This window comes from Muntiacus reevesi, chromosome 1 (genome assembly GCF_963930625.1).
Source record: "Muntiacus reevesi chromosome 1, mMunRee1.1, whole genome shotgun sequence".
Lineage (NCBI taxonomy): Eukaryota > Metazoa > Chordata > Mammalia > Artiodactyla > Cervidae > Muntiacus > Muntiacus reevesi.
Genome location: NC_089249.1, coordinates 270,744,781 through 270,759,301, shown reverse-complemented (window position 1 = coordinate 270,759,301; position 14,521 = coordinate 270,744,781). Strand labels below are relative to the sequence as shown.

General features: G+C 38.5%; 1 protein-coding gene across 2 annotated transcripts in view; it reads left to right on the top strand.

The window, feature by feature from the left end:
* SKIC3 (SKI3 subunit of superkiller complex) overlaps window positions 1–14,220 on the top strand; it is a 99,478-nt gene extending 85,258 nt beyond the window's left edge. For both annotated transcript variants that reach the window (XM_065912536.1, XM_065913319.1), the window contains 3 exons: window positions 4,260–4,390; window positions 6,422–6,545; window positions 8,258–14,220. In XM_065912536.1, coding sequence (XP_065768608.1) covers window positions 4,260–4,390; window positions 6,422–6,545; window positions 8,258–8,332 — 330 coding nt within the window. In that variant the 3' untranslated portion in view covers window positions 8,333–14,220. The remainder of the gene's footprint in view (window positions 1–4,259; window positions 4,391–6,421; window positions 6,546–8,257) is intronic.
* Window positions 14,221–14,521: the final 301 nt, after the last annotated feature.

Genomic DNA, 14,521 nt, shown 5'->3' with positions numbered 1-14,521 from the left:
GTCAACGGCTTTAGTGTAGTCAATGAAGCAGAAGTGGATATTTTTCTGTAATTCTCTTGCTTTTTCTATGACCCAGTGGATGTTGGCAATTTGATCTCTGGCTCCTCTGCCTTTTCTAAATCCAGCTTAAACATCTGGAAGTTCTTGGTTCACATACTGTTGAAGCCTCTCTGGAGAATTTTCAACATTACTTTGTTAGCGTGTGAAACAAGTGCAGTTGTGTGGTAGGTTGAACATTCTTTGGCATTGCCTTTCTTTGGGATTGGAATGAAAACTGACCATTTCCAGTCCTGTAGCCACTTCTGATTTTCCAAATTTGCTGGCATATTGAGTGCAGCACTTACACAGCATCATCTTTGAGGATTTGAAATAGCTCAGTTGGAATTCCATCACCTCCACTAGCTTTGTTCTTTGTGATGCTTCCTAAGGTCCACTTGACTTCGCACTCCATGATGTCTGGCTCTAGGTGAATGATCAAACCATCGTGGTTATCTGGGCCATTAAGATATAGGTCTTCTGTGTATCTCATGGACAGAGGAGCCAGTCCATGGGGTTGAAAGGATTTGGACACAACTGAGTGACTTCACTTTCACTTTCACTTTTTCTGTGTATAGTTCTTCAGAGTCATGGTAATAAATTACCTACTGTAATTTACATCCTTAATGTATAAGGAAAAGTTTCCCTCATATAATAACTTTTAAAACCATAATGGGAAACATAAGTAAGTGCATCCTAGGGACTTCCCTGGTGATCCGGTGGTGAAGACTTCATGCTCCCAAAGCAGGGGATCTGGGTTGCATCCCTGGTCAGGGAACCAGATCCCACACGCTGCAACTAAGTTTACATGCCACAGCTAAAGATCAGAGATCCTGCCTGTGGCAGTTAAGATCTGGTGCAGGGAAATATTTCTGTATATTTTTTAAAAAGTTTATTCCAATCACATTCTTTAATATACTGGTTACATATAGAAGGGCTTCCCTAGTTATTTAGCAGTAAAGAATATGCCTGCCAATGCAGGAGATGCAGGTTCGATCCCTGAGTCAGGAAGATCCCCTGGAGAAGGAAATGGCAACCCACTCCAGTATCCTTGCTGGGAAAACCCACAGACAGAGGAATCTGGTGGGCTACAATCCATAGGGTCTTAAAAAGAGTCAGGCACGCACACACACACAAATTAAAATAAAGAATCAGACACAACTGAGCGACTAATCACAGATGGTATGCACATACAGAAACTATTATATAATAACATTGGGTTGACCTAAAAGTTCATTTGAATTTTTTCATAACATCAGTTCAGTTCAGTTCAGTCGCTCAGTTGTGTCCGACTCTTTGCGACCCCATGAACTGCAGCACACCAGGCCTCCCTGTCCATCACCAGCTACTAGAGTTTACTCACTCATGCCCATTGAGTTGGTGATGCCATCCAACCATCTCATCCTCTGTCATCCCCTTCTCCGCCTGCCTTCAATCTTTCCCAGCATCAGGGTCTTTTCAAATGAGTCAGCTCTTCTCATCAGGTGGTCAAAGTATTGGAGTTTCAGCTTCAGCATCAGTCCTTCCAGTGAACACTCAGGACTGATCTCCTTTAGGATGGACTGGTTGGATCTCCTTGCAGTCCAAGGGACTCTCGAGAGTCTTCTCCAACACCACAGTTCAAAAGCATCAATTCTTCGGTGCTTAGCTTTCATTTTATAGCATAGAAAACCTCAAATGAATTTTTTGGGCAACCCATACATGCACTAACTTTACACAATACTTTATATAAATTCTTGGAATTTAGACAGTGCATTGTAAAACCACCCAGTGAGAGTTTTGTGCTATTGGTTTTTTAAAAAATGTACTAGGAATAATTTTATTAGTATGGGCTTTGCCTTACATTTTTTGCCAGATGGAGGCAAGTTGTCATTGGTCCCATCTTTATGGAAAATGTCTCACAACCTCTGGTCTCTATTTTCACATTCATTATCCCTATGACTTCCCCTTCCTTGATTGCACAAATTACTATTGGCTGTATGAACTCAGAGTTTATTGCTGTAACATTTGAAAAGAATAATTTAGCATTTGAAAGGAACTATAGTGCATGGGGTTGCAAAAAGTCAGACATGATGGGGCGACTGAACTACAGAGGTTTTTAATAAAAGATTTTAAATGCATTTTCTTCTTGTATAATTTAGTAGAGTGTTCACCGTTTTATTTTTAGTTACTGTTTCTTAGGAAATACTTATCTATGTTATTTCTGACTCAGTACATACTATAAGAAACTAAAGTTTGCAACTGAAGTAATCTTATCATTTTCCCCATATAACGAAATTCTAAATAAAATTTTCAAAATTGCTGACTTTTATTTATCTCTAATTGGCTTTGCACTTTTTTTTCCTATATTGAGATTTTATTAACGTATTTCACTTTAGGCTTTCTTCTTTCCTTAGGTAATTTTTGAAATGTAGAACTTTATCATTACCAGTTAAATAATTAAGTTTTGTATATTTGGTAGACCAGAGGCTTAGTAATTGATAGATTTCATTCACCCATAGAATACTGTGTTTTCTTTTAGCAAATATTTTAGTGTTTTAAAAATGGTATCTCCTTCTTGAATCCTCCCTTAATCCCTGTCGGCCTTGTTTTGTAGTTCCCTAAGGTCAGGAATCAGGTCTTAATAATTTTGTAGAATTTCATTCCCTGTTGCATTTATGTGGCAACTTGGACACTCAACAAGCAAGAGCTGATTGTATTTTTTAAGGTAAACATGTCAAATGTCTAATGGTTTAATGTTGTTGTCTAGTCTCTAAGTTTCGTATGACTCTTTGAGATGCCATGCATCCCTATCCTTCATTACCTCCCAGAGTTTGCTCAAACTCATGTCCATTGAGTTGGTGATGCCATCCAACCTTACCATCCTCTGTGGTCCCCTTCTCCTCCTGCCTTTGGTCTTTCCCAGCATCAGGGTCTTTTCCAGTAAGTCAACTCTTCACATCAGGTGGCCAAAATATTGGAGTTTCAGCTTCAGCATCAGTCCTTCCAATGAATATTCAGGGTTGATTTCCTTTAGGATTGACTAGTTTGATCTCCTTGCAGTCCAAGGGTCTCTCAAGAGTCTTTTCCAATCTCAGAATTTGAAAGCATCAGTTCTTCAGAACTTAGCATTCTTTATGGTTCAACTCTCACATCTGTACATAACTATTGGGAAACCATAACTGTGACTGTACAGACCTTTGTTGGCAAAGTAATGCCTCTGCTTTTTAATATGCTGTTTAGGTTTGTCATAGCTTTCCTTTCTATGAGCAAGTGTCTTTGAATTTCATGACTGCAGTCACCACCCACAAGGATTTTGGAGCCCAAGAAAATAAAATCTGTCCCTGTTTCTACTTTTACCCCATCTATTTGCCTTGAAATGATGGGACTGGTTGCTGTGTTCTTAGTTTTTTGAACGTTGAGTTTTAAGCCAGCTTTTTCACTCTCCTCTTTCACCTTCATGAAGAGGCTCTTTAGTTCCTCTTTGCTTTCTACCATTAGAGTGGTAACATCTGCATATCTGAAAGTGAAAGTGAAGTCACTCAGTCGTGTCCAACTCTTTGTGACCCCAAGGACTGTAGCCCACCAGGCTTCTCCGTCCATGGGATTTTCCAAGCAAGAATACTGGAGTGGGTTGCCATTTCCTTGTCCAGGGGATCTTCCTGACTCAGGTATTGAACCTAGGTCTCCCGCATTGTGCAGACACTTTACCCTCTGAGCCACCAGGGAAGCCCCTGCATATTTGAAGTTACTGATATTTCTCCTGGCAATTTTGATTCTAATTTGTGACTCATCCAGCCTGGCATTTCGCATAATGTACTCTGCATATAAGTTAATAAGCAAGATGACAGTATACAGCCTTGACGTACTCCTTTCCCAATTTTGAACCAGTCCATTGCTGCATGTCCAGTTGTAACTGATGCTTCTTGACCTGCATACAGGTTTCTTAGGAGGCAGGTATGGTGGTCTAGTATTCCCATCTCTTTAAGAATTTCCCATAGTTTGTTGTGATCCACAGAGTCAAAAATTTTAGTCAATGAAGTAGATGTTTTTCTGGAATTCCCTTGCTTTCTCTGTGATCCAGCGGATGGTGGCTGTTTGATCGCTGGCCTTTTCTAAACCAAGCTTTTACATCTGGAAGTTCTGGGTGTACTGCTGAAGCCTAACTTGAAGGATTTTGAGCATTACCTTCCTAGCATGTTAAATGAGTGCAATGATTTAATATTTGTGTTTTATTTTTATAGGCTAATGTTTCCAATGATCACTGGCCATCCTTGGTTCAAGAGGCTACAGCTGAGGCCTTGAAACTTTGCTTTTGTCCACTGGCTGTCCTTTTACAAGCTTTGTTACAATTCAAACGCAAAATGGGAGCAAGGTATAAAGAATCTTTGTTCCTCTTTTTCTTAAAATGTTTCTTCAGTTTTACCCCTTCTAGGAAACAAGAGTTCAAAATGAATTTAACAAACTTTGATGTTATTCATATATATATTTCTACTTTGGAAAGGCTGATTCTAGTAACCCAATAAGGAAGAAAATAAAGTCTTACAATTTTTTTTAAAAAGTAATTTGGTACACAGATATAGAATATGAGAAATTTGCATGATAGCTTTTCAAGTGAAGAAGGCCTTGGTATTTTTGGTCTTAAGTGTTTTAGGATGAGATAACAGTGTAAATGTGGATTCTAGTAACAAGCAAAATCCAAAAGGCTCAAGTTCAAAGCTAGATTGACATAAGTTCTTGCAGAGCACAATAAGCTATGAAAAAAGTAATAAATATTGAAAAGGCAAAGACCTTGTAAATAATGTGTTTTTTATACCTAGAAAATCCAGAAGCTTCACAGAATTAAATGTAGAAATTTTAGCGATCTTTTCTTTGGAAGGGGGGGATGAGGTCAGAAATAAATTTGAAGACAATCACTTAAGCGTTGTATGGATGAAAAAACAGGCAAGAATATTTTGAAATTCTGAGAGTAATATCTAATGGATATCACACATAATACACAGCATAAGTAAAACAGTTGTTTAGGAGCATATATTACTAGAACAGAAATAGGTATTGTAGACATAGAGTTTAACACACAAATATGTGGCAAAGGTCACATCAACACCACAAAGTAGGAGTGAAAGAAGAGTTAAAGACTTATGACTAATTAACAGTCCCATCTTCATTTCTGTTATATATTTATTTTGCTGGTTTTTTTTATATGACTAGTTTCACCAAGAAATGTTTTAGGCTATAATTTGAAGTTCCTAATGAACTCTTTCTGCTGAAGCTCAGTATACATGACTTCAGTTCAGTTCAGTCACTCAGTCGTGTCCGACTCTTTGCGACCCCATGGACTGCAGCACGCCAGGCCTCCCTGTGCATCACCAACTCCCAGAGTTTACTCAAACTCATGTCCATTGAGTTGGTGATGCCATCCAACCATCTCATCCTCTGTTGTCCCCTTCTCCTGCCTTCAATCTTTCCCAGCATTGGGGTCTTTTCAAATGAGTCAGTTGTTCACATCAGGTGGCCAAGATATTGGAGTTTCAGCTTCAGCATCAGTCCTTCCAATGAATATTCCGGACTGATTTCCTTTAGGGTGAACTGGTTGGATGTCCTGACTTAGAGAGCCTTAACCCCCAGCCCCTTGTAATCTCTGTGAGCATCAGCCAAAATCAGCTCAAATAAACATACTGCTTTACTATTGATTCCTATGTAAACACATATTAAGAACAAGTTCTTCAGCTCTTCCTTCTAACCATTTGCTACTTACAAAATTTTCTTGTTCAGCAGTTCTGAAGTTACCACAATTTGTGTTATTTCTACCCTTACAGAAATCTTTGGAGTCATAAATATTAGTAAAATTGGAAAGAAGAAATTAGAACACAACTCTAAATCAGCCTGTTATTACAAAAGTTCACATACTGTACAGGTTTAGTACATGAAAGCATATGCTAAAAACCTTATATTGGACACTTAGCCTCTATTGTAGATGTCAAGTATTTCTAATTATTCCAGTGTATATTATATTTGTATCATTTTTTCTCTGCCTGCTTTCAAGAAGGATTAGAAATAGAGCACTCAGAAGTGCTCATAAAACAGGTCATTTTCCCATTCTTTTTGAAAAGAGCCTATTTGTCTGCAGAATGAGAGTAATAGCAGCGCCCATCCTTACAAGGATGTAAATGTCAAGTGTGACCACATGTGTAAAACACTTGGCGTACTCCCGCATAGCACATAATAAATAGTTAATAAATGTTAGCCTTTATTATTACCCTTTTTGTTACACATATAAAACTTTCATGAAGTAATCAGCAGGTCGTCTGCAAGAGAATGAGGAAGATAAATGTGTGTATGAGACTAGTAGATAAAGTGTCTTAGCTTATATGCTTTGGACTAAAAGTGAGTATCTTTTTCCTAGAGAGACACGGCGACTTTTGGAGAGAGTTGTGTATCAGCCTGGGTATCCCAAATCAATTGTTTCAACAGCACGTTGGTACCTTCTGAGACACTTACATGCCAAAAATGACTACGAGCTCATTGATGTAAGACCCCGATTTTGTTAAAAAGATTTCATCGTGGCCCTTTGTCGTGTGAGGGCCGAGTGTTGCTGTCCTGTGCTTTGTAGGTTGCCTCCAGTGGTCGGCTTGCCTATCCAGCATCCCTAACCACAGGTTGCCAGTAGCAGTGTCCTCCACCCAGCTTGCAGCAGCTGAAAATGTCTTCTAGACATTGCCAAATAATACCTCAGGTGTCATCACCCCTAGTTGAGAACCACCGATTTAACGTGTAGGAAATACACTCTTCTGAAGTGCTAGGTAGCATAAGAAAAGATAGACAAAGGTTCTGGGTTCTCGTTGTAGTATTTCTTATAACCAATGCAGAGGAGGCAATAGAGAGGTTTGGAAGTAGCAGAAGTTAATGGGATTTTCATACAATCTTTGGAAAAATTAGTTTGCTTCTTGTTGTCTCTGCAATAAAATGCACTTGGCAGTTTCTGCTCCAGTTGTCACAGGACGGCTCTGGTTTCTAAGTATGTAAACATACACAGTTGACTCTTGAAGAATGCACAGTTAAATGGTGTGGTTCCCCTTATACTCGAATTTTTTTCAGTAGTGAATACTACAGTACTCCATGTTCCTTGATTAGTTGAATCTACGGATACCAGGGGCCTACATGGGTGGCTTGACTATGAGTTGTATGTGAAGTTTTGAGCATATAGAGGGTCTTCATCCCCAGTACACATGCTGTTTAAGGCCCAGCTGCGTGTGTGGGTTCTTTTTGAAAAGATAGAGTATGTAAGACATGTATTGGGTCTAAATTCTTACAACTTCAGCCAACGGTTTTAAAAACACAATGAAAACTAATGAGAAGCTTTTTCTTTTTTTTTTTTTAACACCCACAGCCTTGGGAGAAGAGATACGTGTCTCCCTCTAGAGCACAGAGTAGGCATGCTTACCGCCAGTTATAGAAGAGTCACGTCTGCTAGGCTAAGGGTTCCCCTCTTGTGATGCAGCTTACTGTGTGCGGGGGGGAACCATGTGCATCCATCCACGTCACCCCTGTGAGACTTAGAGGGTGAGGGGAATGGAGGCAGGTATAATGATACTTATGTCGTTTGCTACACCCTGAGTGATAAAGACATTTGTCTCTGACCCACGTGTCCCCTGTCCGGCAGTATTTATGAAAGTATGGCAGGCTAACTTGTTACTTTGCAAACAGAGCAACATCTCAGACCCTTCTCAGTGTTTGAAAATGAACAACCAAAAAATGTTTTAGTAATCGAATGAGCAACAGAAATCAAAGCTTCTAGTTTGTGGCATTGGTGAAAATTATGGAAAGGTTCTTAATTTAACTTAGAACCTCAAGCCTTGATCTTAAGCTGTGGTTTTAAAGGAGAGCAGTATCATTTGGACAGCCCTGTGCATAAAATGGTCTTTGGGGTATGGGTTCAGAGGTGACAGTGTTGTGAAAAAAAAGAAGCCTCCAATCAAAACCTTTAACTTTATGCACCACTGTCAGTGGTAACAGTCAGAATGTTGACATCTCTTCTATTGAGTATTTGAATAAATACTGTTTATGTGATGTTAGCTTTGAAATTTATTTCAGCAAAAATGACTGAAAGGTTGCACAGAGTCAGTTCTTCTTGTGTAGTTTGATGTTGCCTACTGCCCTATGGCTTACTTCGTTTCTATGAATCTAGATATAGGTATTGTTAATAAAGAGAATACTAATGTTCTTGTCTGATTTCCCACAGGTGCTGGTAAACAATGCCAAAACTCACGGGGATGCAAGAGCGTTGGAACTGAATCAGAAATTGTCCTCACAATAGCAGTGCTTCATTTTATAGTAAGCAGGCAAAGAAAAAGCTATTAGAAATAGAGAAAGGAAGAATCAAGACTTTCCCCCAAAGCAACAGTTTAAAAAGCTATAGTTACAATCATCCATTTCTTTTTAAAATCTAAAGACGTTTAAGTTCTTAAGCTAGGGATGTAATTTTCCATAAACTCTTAATATAACTTTAATTTGAAAACATTTTTTATTTTAAGAAGTCTATAATGAAAGGAAAAACCATGATTCTCTCAGTAGTTCGTTAGTTATTTGTGAATCATTATTTTCTGTATCTTGCATGGTGCACAATAGGACTTTTTTTTTGTAATCCCTTACAATAAAGCCTTAATAGCCATTTGCTAAATTATATGCAAAATGAGATTAGCACAGTGCAGAGTTTTATTTGTTAAAAAACAAATTAAAAGTTTTAATTCCTTCTGTGAATTCTAGAGTTCAGCAGACCAATTCATCCAATATCCAGATAATCTTATCATCTGTTTTACTAGTGGTTCATCTTGGATTCTGTTGAAGAAGCATAATATAAATGTTAGGTGAGTCGTGGACTGCTAATTGGGCTTCCTTGGTTGCTCAGACAGTAAAGAATCCGCCTGCAGTGTGGGAGACCCAGGGGATCACCCTGGGTTGGGAACATCCCCTAGAGGAGGGCATGGCCGCCCACTGCAGTACTCTTGCCTGGAGAACCTCCATAGACAGAGGGGCCTGGTGGGCTACAGTCCCTGGGGTTGCAAAGAGCTGGACACGACCGAGTGACTAAGCACAGCACAGACTGCTAATGGATATGTCTGTAGAATTCAAAACTCTCAAGTGGAAGACTGCATTTAAAAACTGAGTGGAAATTTTTCAAAAACAATGCTGACAATATTTAATCGATCATGCAATTCCTTCATTTATGCTAAAAAGATGAACTTTTCTTAAATAAAAACAAAAATGGTGTCTTGTTTTCTTTATAGTATCAATTCAGATATAATTTCAGAATTCCAAATTTGGAGACTTGAAAGTACAGTTTCCTATTTTATTTTTTCAAAAAACCATTTATATTAATTTGAAGAAGCTGTATGTGACTTGCTTTGGATCTGTGGTTTTAAAGTGTTTCATCTATTTACATAAATTATTTATTGTGTGAAAATGGGTGGTATAATTTATATATGTAGCTTTTCTGAACCATCAGCTTCACAGTGTTACTTTGTAAGATAGTACAAATTGATAATATTCTGTAATTAAATTTTGCTCCACAGGTTAATCTGTTGATTGCCTATATTTGGCTGAGTATTATCATCATTGAGACCTATTCAATCTGAATTTTAACAATGGAGGCTAGGACTCTGCATTTTAAAGGCATGCTTAAGACATGCTAATCTTGGGCCATTGACACTCGTGAACCACCAGATTAATGCAACCATGATCCTGCCCTTTACTTCCTTCTTTCATAAGACCAAGCACTTGCCGTTCTCTGCCCAAGTCTTCCTGTCCTCACAGCTGTGAAACTGATTCGTCCTTTTAACAGCCTGGTCCTCAGGCTTGGCAGGGCTGTGCTAGAGAGGCTGCCCGTGCAGCCCCAGGCCGGGCACATTAGCCTTCACCCCCACAGTGGACTCATCTGTCTGCTTACACATTTACGAGTCAGTTCTTTTTTTTTTTAATTGGAAGCTAATTACTTTACAATATTGTAGTGGTTTTACCATACATTGACATGAATCAGCCATGGGTATACATGTGTTCCCCATCCCGAACCCACCTCCCTCCCCATCCCATCCCCCCGGGTCATCCCAGTGCACCGGCCCTGAACACCCTGTGTCATGCATCGAACCTGGACTGGCGATCTATTTCACATATGATAATGTACATGTTTCAATGCTGTTCTCTCAAATCATCTCACCCTCACCTTCTCCCACAGAGTCCAAAAGTCTGTTCTTTACACCTGTGTCTCTTGTGCTGTCTTGCATATAGGGTCATTGTTACCATCCTTCTAAATTCCATATATATGCGTTAATATACTATATTGGTGTTTTTCTTTCTGACTTACTTCATTCTGTAAAATAGGCTCCAGTTTCATCCACCTCATTAGAACTGATTCAAATGCATTCTTTTTAATAGCTGAGTAATACTCCATGGTGTATATGTACCACAGCTTTCTTATCCATTCATCTGCCGATGGACATTAGGTTGCTGCCTTGTCCTGGGTATTGTAAACAGCGTGAAGACATACAGATGGCTAACAAACACGTGAAAAGATGCTCAACATCACTCATTATCAGAGAAATGCAAATCAAAACCACAATGAGGTACCATTACACGCCAGTCAGGATGGCTGCTATCCAAAAGTCTACAAGCAATAAATGCTGGAGAGGCTGTGGAGAAAAGGGAACCCTCTTACACTGCTGGTGGGAATGCAAAATAGTGCAGCCACTATGGAGAACAGTGTGGAGATTCCTTAAAAAACTGGAAAAAGAACTGCCATATGACCCAGCAATCCCACTTCTGGGCATACACACCGAGGAAACCAGATCTGAAAGAGACACGTGTACCCCAGTGTTCATTGCAGCATGATGAGTCAGTTCTTGTTTTCCACTTGCTTTCTGGGCTGGTACTGCTCCACAAGGTCACTTTCACCTACAGGGTGGATTTGGCTAACTTTTGCTCCAAGCCTATAAGCAAGGAGTGACCTTTTGACTCCATTGCCTAGTTCTGGCCTCCAGGAACTTCAAGCTCAGATTTTTTAGAAAATAAGAAAGTATTGTAGTTAATACTATCTCAGGTAATTCTCTCTCTCTCTCTCTCTTTTTTTCATAGCTGTATATTCATCCTCTCTATTTGTTGCCTTCTCTTCAAATTGCTCCCCAGTTACTGTGAGCCTCAAATAATTCCTAACCATATAATTTATAGAACTAACTTTTTGCCAGACCTGTGTGAAGTGTTTTAAACATTGTTACTTAATCCAAGTTGGTAAGGAAGAGTGATGCTAAACAGCATACTTAAAGCAGAGAAAATTTGAGGTAATCAGGTGTTACCTGATTCAAAGAAGTGGCTGAAATTTCTTTTCAGAGTTTATTTGTAAGTTGAATTAGAGTACATTAAAAACTATTTCCTGACATATCAATATTTAGCATTCATAGTAAGTGTTTCATTATTTTTATCTCTTTGGGAAGTATAGTGCATTTTCTGTGAATTTTTATTTACCACTTGCTATTATTAGTCAACTTGATTAATAATTATTAATTATTATTGATTAGATGCATGTAGACTAGCTTGGCATCTGATAGTCGTTTCCGGTTGGAAAGTCATTTTAGCTTATGACTAAACTTTTGGAGCACAGACTGTTTGTTTGAGATCACTTGTCATATTTCTTAAAGTGCCCCTTGCATTAATTTCTGATCAGGATTGAAAAAGCAACCTTAGTTTTACTCTACTCTTTTTTCACTTTACAAAATGAGTTGACAAGCTTCATTTAATCTGGGACTCTACACAAAAAAGGATTGGTCAAAAGTATTCATATTGCATATTACAGGAATTAATAGATGTGGTTATTTAAACTAGTATGAAACTTTAGTTAGGTAAATAAATATTTAGTATTAAGTCATATACAACTATGAAAAGATACACATATTTGGTTTCTCCACAGAAAATTAGTTATCTGCTTCAGGGAAATTTTATAGGAAAACAAAAATGAAGCATATTTTATTTATGAATCAGTGTGTCTTGCAGATTCATTTTAATTTTTGTGCATTAAAAAATGTGGAAACTTTGTTTTGGCAAAGTTGACCCTTGTCTCTGGACAGGTCTTCCTTTTTCCAACTTTAGTTTTGTTGGATAGAAAACTTCTCAGACTCCAAAACTGCTTGTTATAAGACATAGCATTTAGCTGCAGATTATAAACTGACCTTCAATTTGCAGGAGAGGTTTTTGTTTTGCCTTTGTTTTTTTTTACTTTAGAAAGATACATTTGTGTATCAGATACAGGCAGAGTGATCTTTTCCTTTTAAGTGATATATATTTGTTTTACATGTGTGCTCAGTCTCTGCTCAGTCCTGTCCAACTCTTTGTGGCCCCGTGGACTGTAGCCCGCCAGGCTCCTCTGTCTGTGGAATTTTCCAGGCAAGAATACTGAAGTGGGTAGCCATTCTCTTCTCCAGGGAATCTTCCCGACCCAGGGATCAAACGCGTGTCTCCTGCGTCTCCTGCATTGGCAAGTGGGTTCTTCACTACCGAGCCAGCCTGGTACTTTTTATACAGATAAACTAGAAAGTCCGTAAAGAAGGCTGAGCACCAAAGAATTGATGCTTTCAAACTGTGGTGTTGAAGACTCTTGAGAGTCCCTTGGACTGCAAGGAGATCCAACCAGTCCATCCTAAAGGAAATCCATCTTGAATACTCGTTGGAAGGACTGATGCTGAAGCTGAAGCTCCAATACTTTGGCCACCTGATGTAAAGAGCTGTTTCATTAGAAAAGACCCTGATGATGGGAAAGATTGAGGGCAAGAGGAGAAGGGGGTGACAGAGGATGAGATGGTTGGATGGCATCACCAACTCGATGGACATGAGTTTGAGTAAACTCCGGGGGATGGTGAAGGATAGGGAGGCCTGGCGTGCTGCAGTCCATGGGGTCGCAAAGAGTCAGACACAACTGAGTGACTGGACAATAGCAATGAAAGTAAAAAGTCAGAAAATACCTTTATTTAAAGTATACACGTAACTTCTGGTTTGGAAAATGTGATCACTTAGAACTATTGGACCTAAAGACCATTCATAGTGTCTAGGTGTCTATATAGTATATAATAATGAGTTTTTCCTCTCTTTGGATGATTAGGAATTTTTTGAATAGCAGTATTTATTTTAAATTCTGATTACCTGAACAACTTATACAACTCTAATTTTTTATAAATGCTATTTTTAAATTTCACAGTGTTTTGAAGAAATTTAGAATTTCTTTAACAGTGTTATGAAATAGTTAAAACTTTTTTTCTTGTATTTTAACTTAGAATTGAAATATATGTTTATTTTAATGAAGGGAAATGATGCCAGAAAAGGGATAATTGAAACTGGAGTGTCCCCTGAAAAAAAGGTGTTGGATTATATATAATATCCCTGGACTGTTGAAATAATTTGTTATGTCATGATCATGAGTTTGAAATAAGTACACAGGTTTATTTGGGCTTCATGATTTACCACATACTTTCCCTATATATAATCTCTATGACAAAAATCCTTAAGTTATATTTATTCTGGAGAGAAGTAATGAAAAAATGTTTATCTTATTATTATTTCTGTTTGTGGCAGCAGAATAATGTGTCTGTGTCCCAACCCCTGATATTTGTGAATACGTCGCAGAGGTGACTTAAGGTTTTGGACCTTGAGATGGGGAGATTATCCTAGATTATCTTGGTGAATCCAGTTTACTCACAGGAGTTCTTAAAAGTAGAGAGCCTGTCAGAGAGACGTGGCAGCGGGAGGTTGGAGAGATTCAGTATTGCCGCTGTGAAGACGGAAGAAGGGTCCCCTAGCCAAGTTAATAAGGGCAGCCTCCAGGAACTGGGGAAGGCAGGACACGCTATCTGCCAAGTTCCCGAAAGGGATGCGGCCCGGCTGATACTTTGATTGTAGCCTGGTGAGACCCATGATGGACTTCTGACTTACAAAACTAAGATAATAAACTTATGTTTTTCAGTCGCCAAGTTTGTGGTAGTTTGTTAGGGCAGCAGTAGAAAATCAGTACATTGCTCACTGTGATTGCTGTTAAAAGGAATACTCCTACCTTTGAATTGGAATTTCACCAGGTCACTGCTGTTGAGGATCATCATCTAAATTGTTGCCAAAAGGGGGGTCATCAGATACAAGATAATGAGTCATTAAAAATGGTTACTGTGAAAAGTACTTGACTCTTAGGAATGTGTGGCTGTTTATTTCTGTAATAAATATCTGAACTATTCTCACTCAACATTCAACTTACAATACAGTGTCACCGACCTAGCTGATTACATATTATGCTTCTCTTAATTCTCTTTAAAAGAAACTGCACTGGATTATACTCACAAAACCTAAGGAATATATTTCAAACTCAGTTTCAGTGTTGAAGGGATGTGCCTGGATAAGTCTTTTTTTTTTTTTTTTAATTTCTCTTTTAAATTTCTTTTTTTAAATTTCTCTCTAAAACTTTATTCACAGTTACTCACCT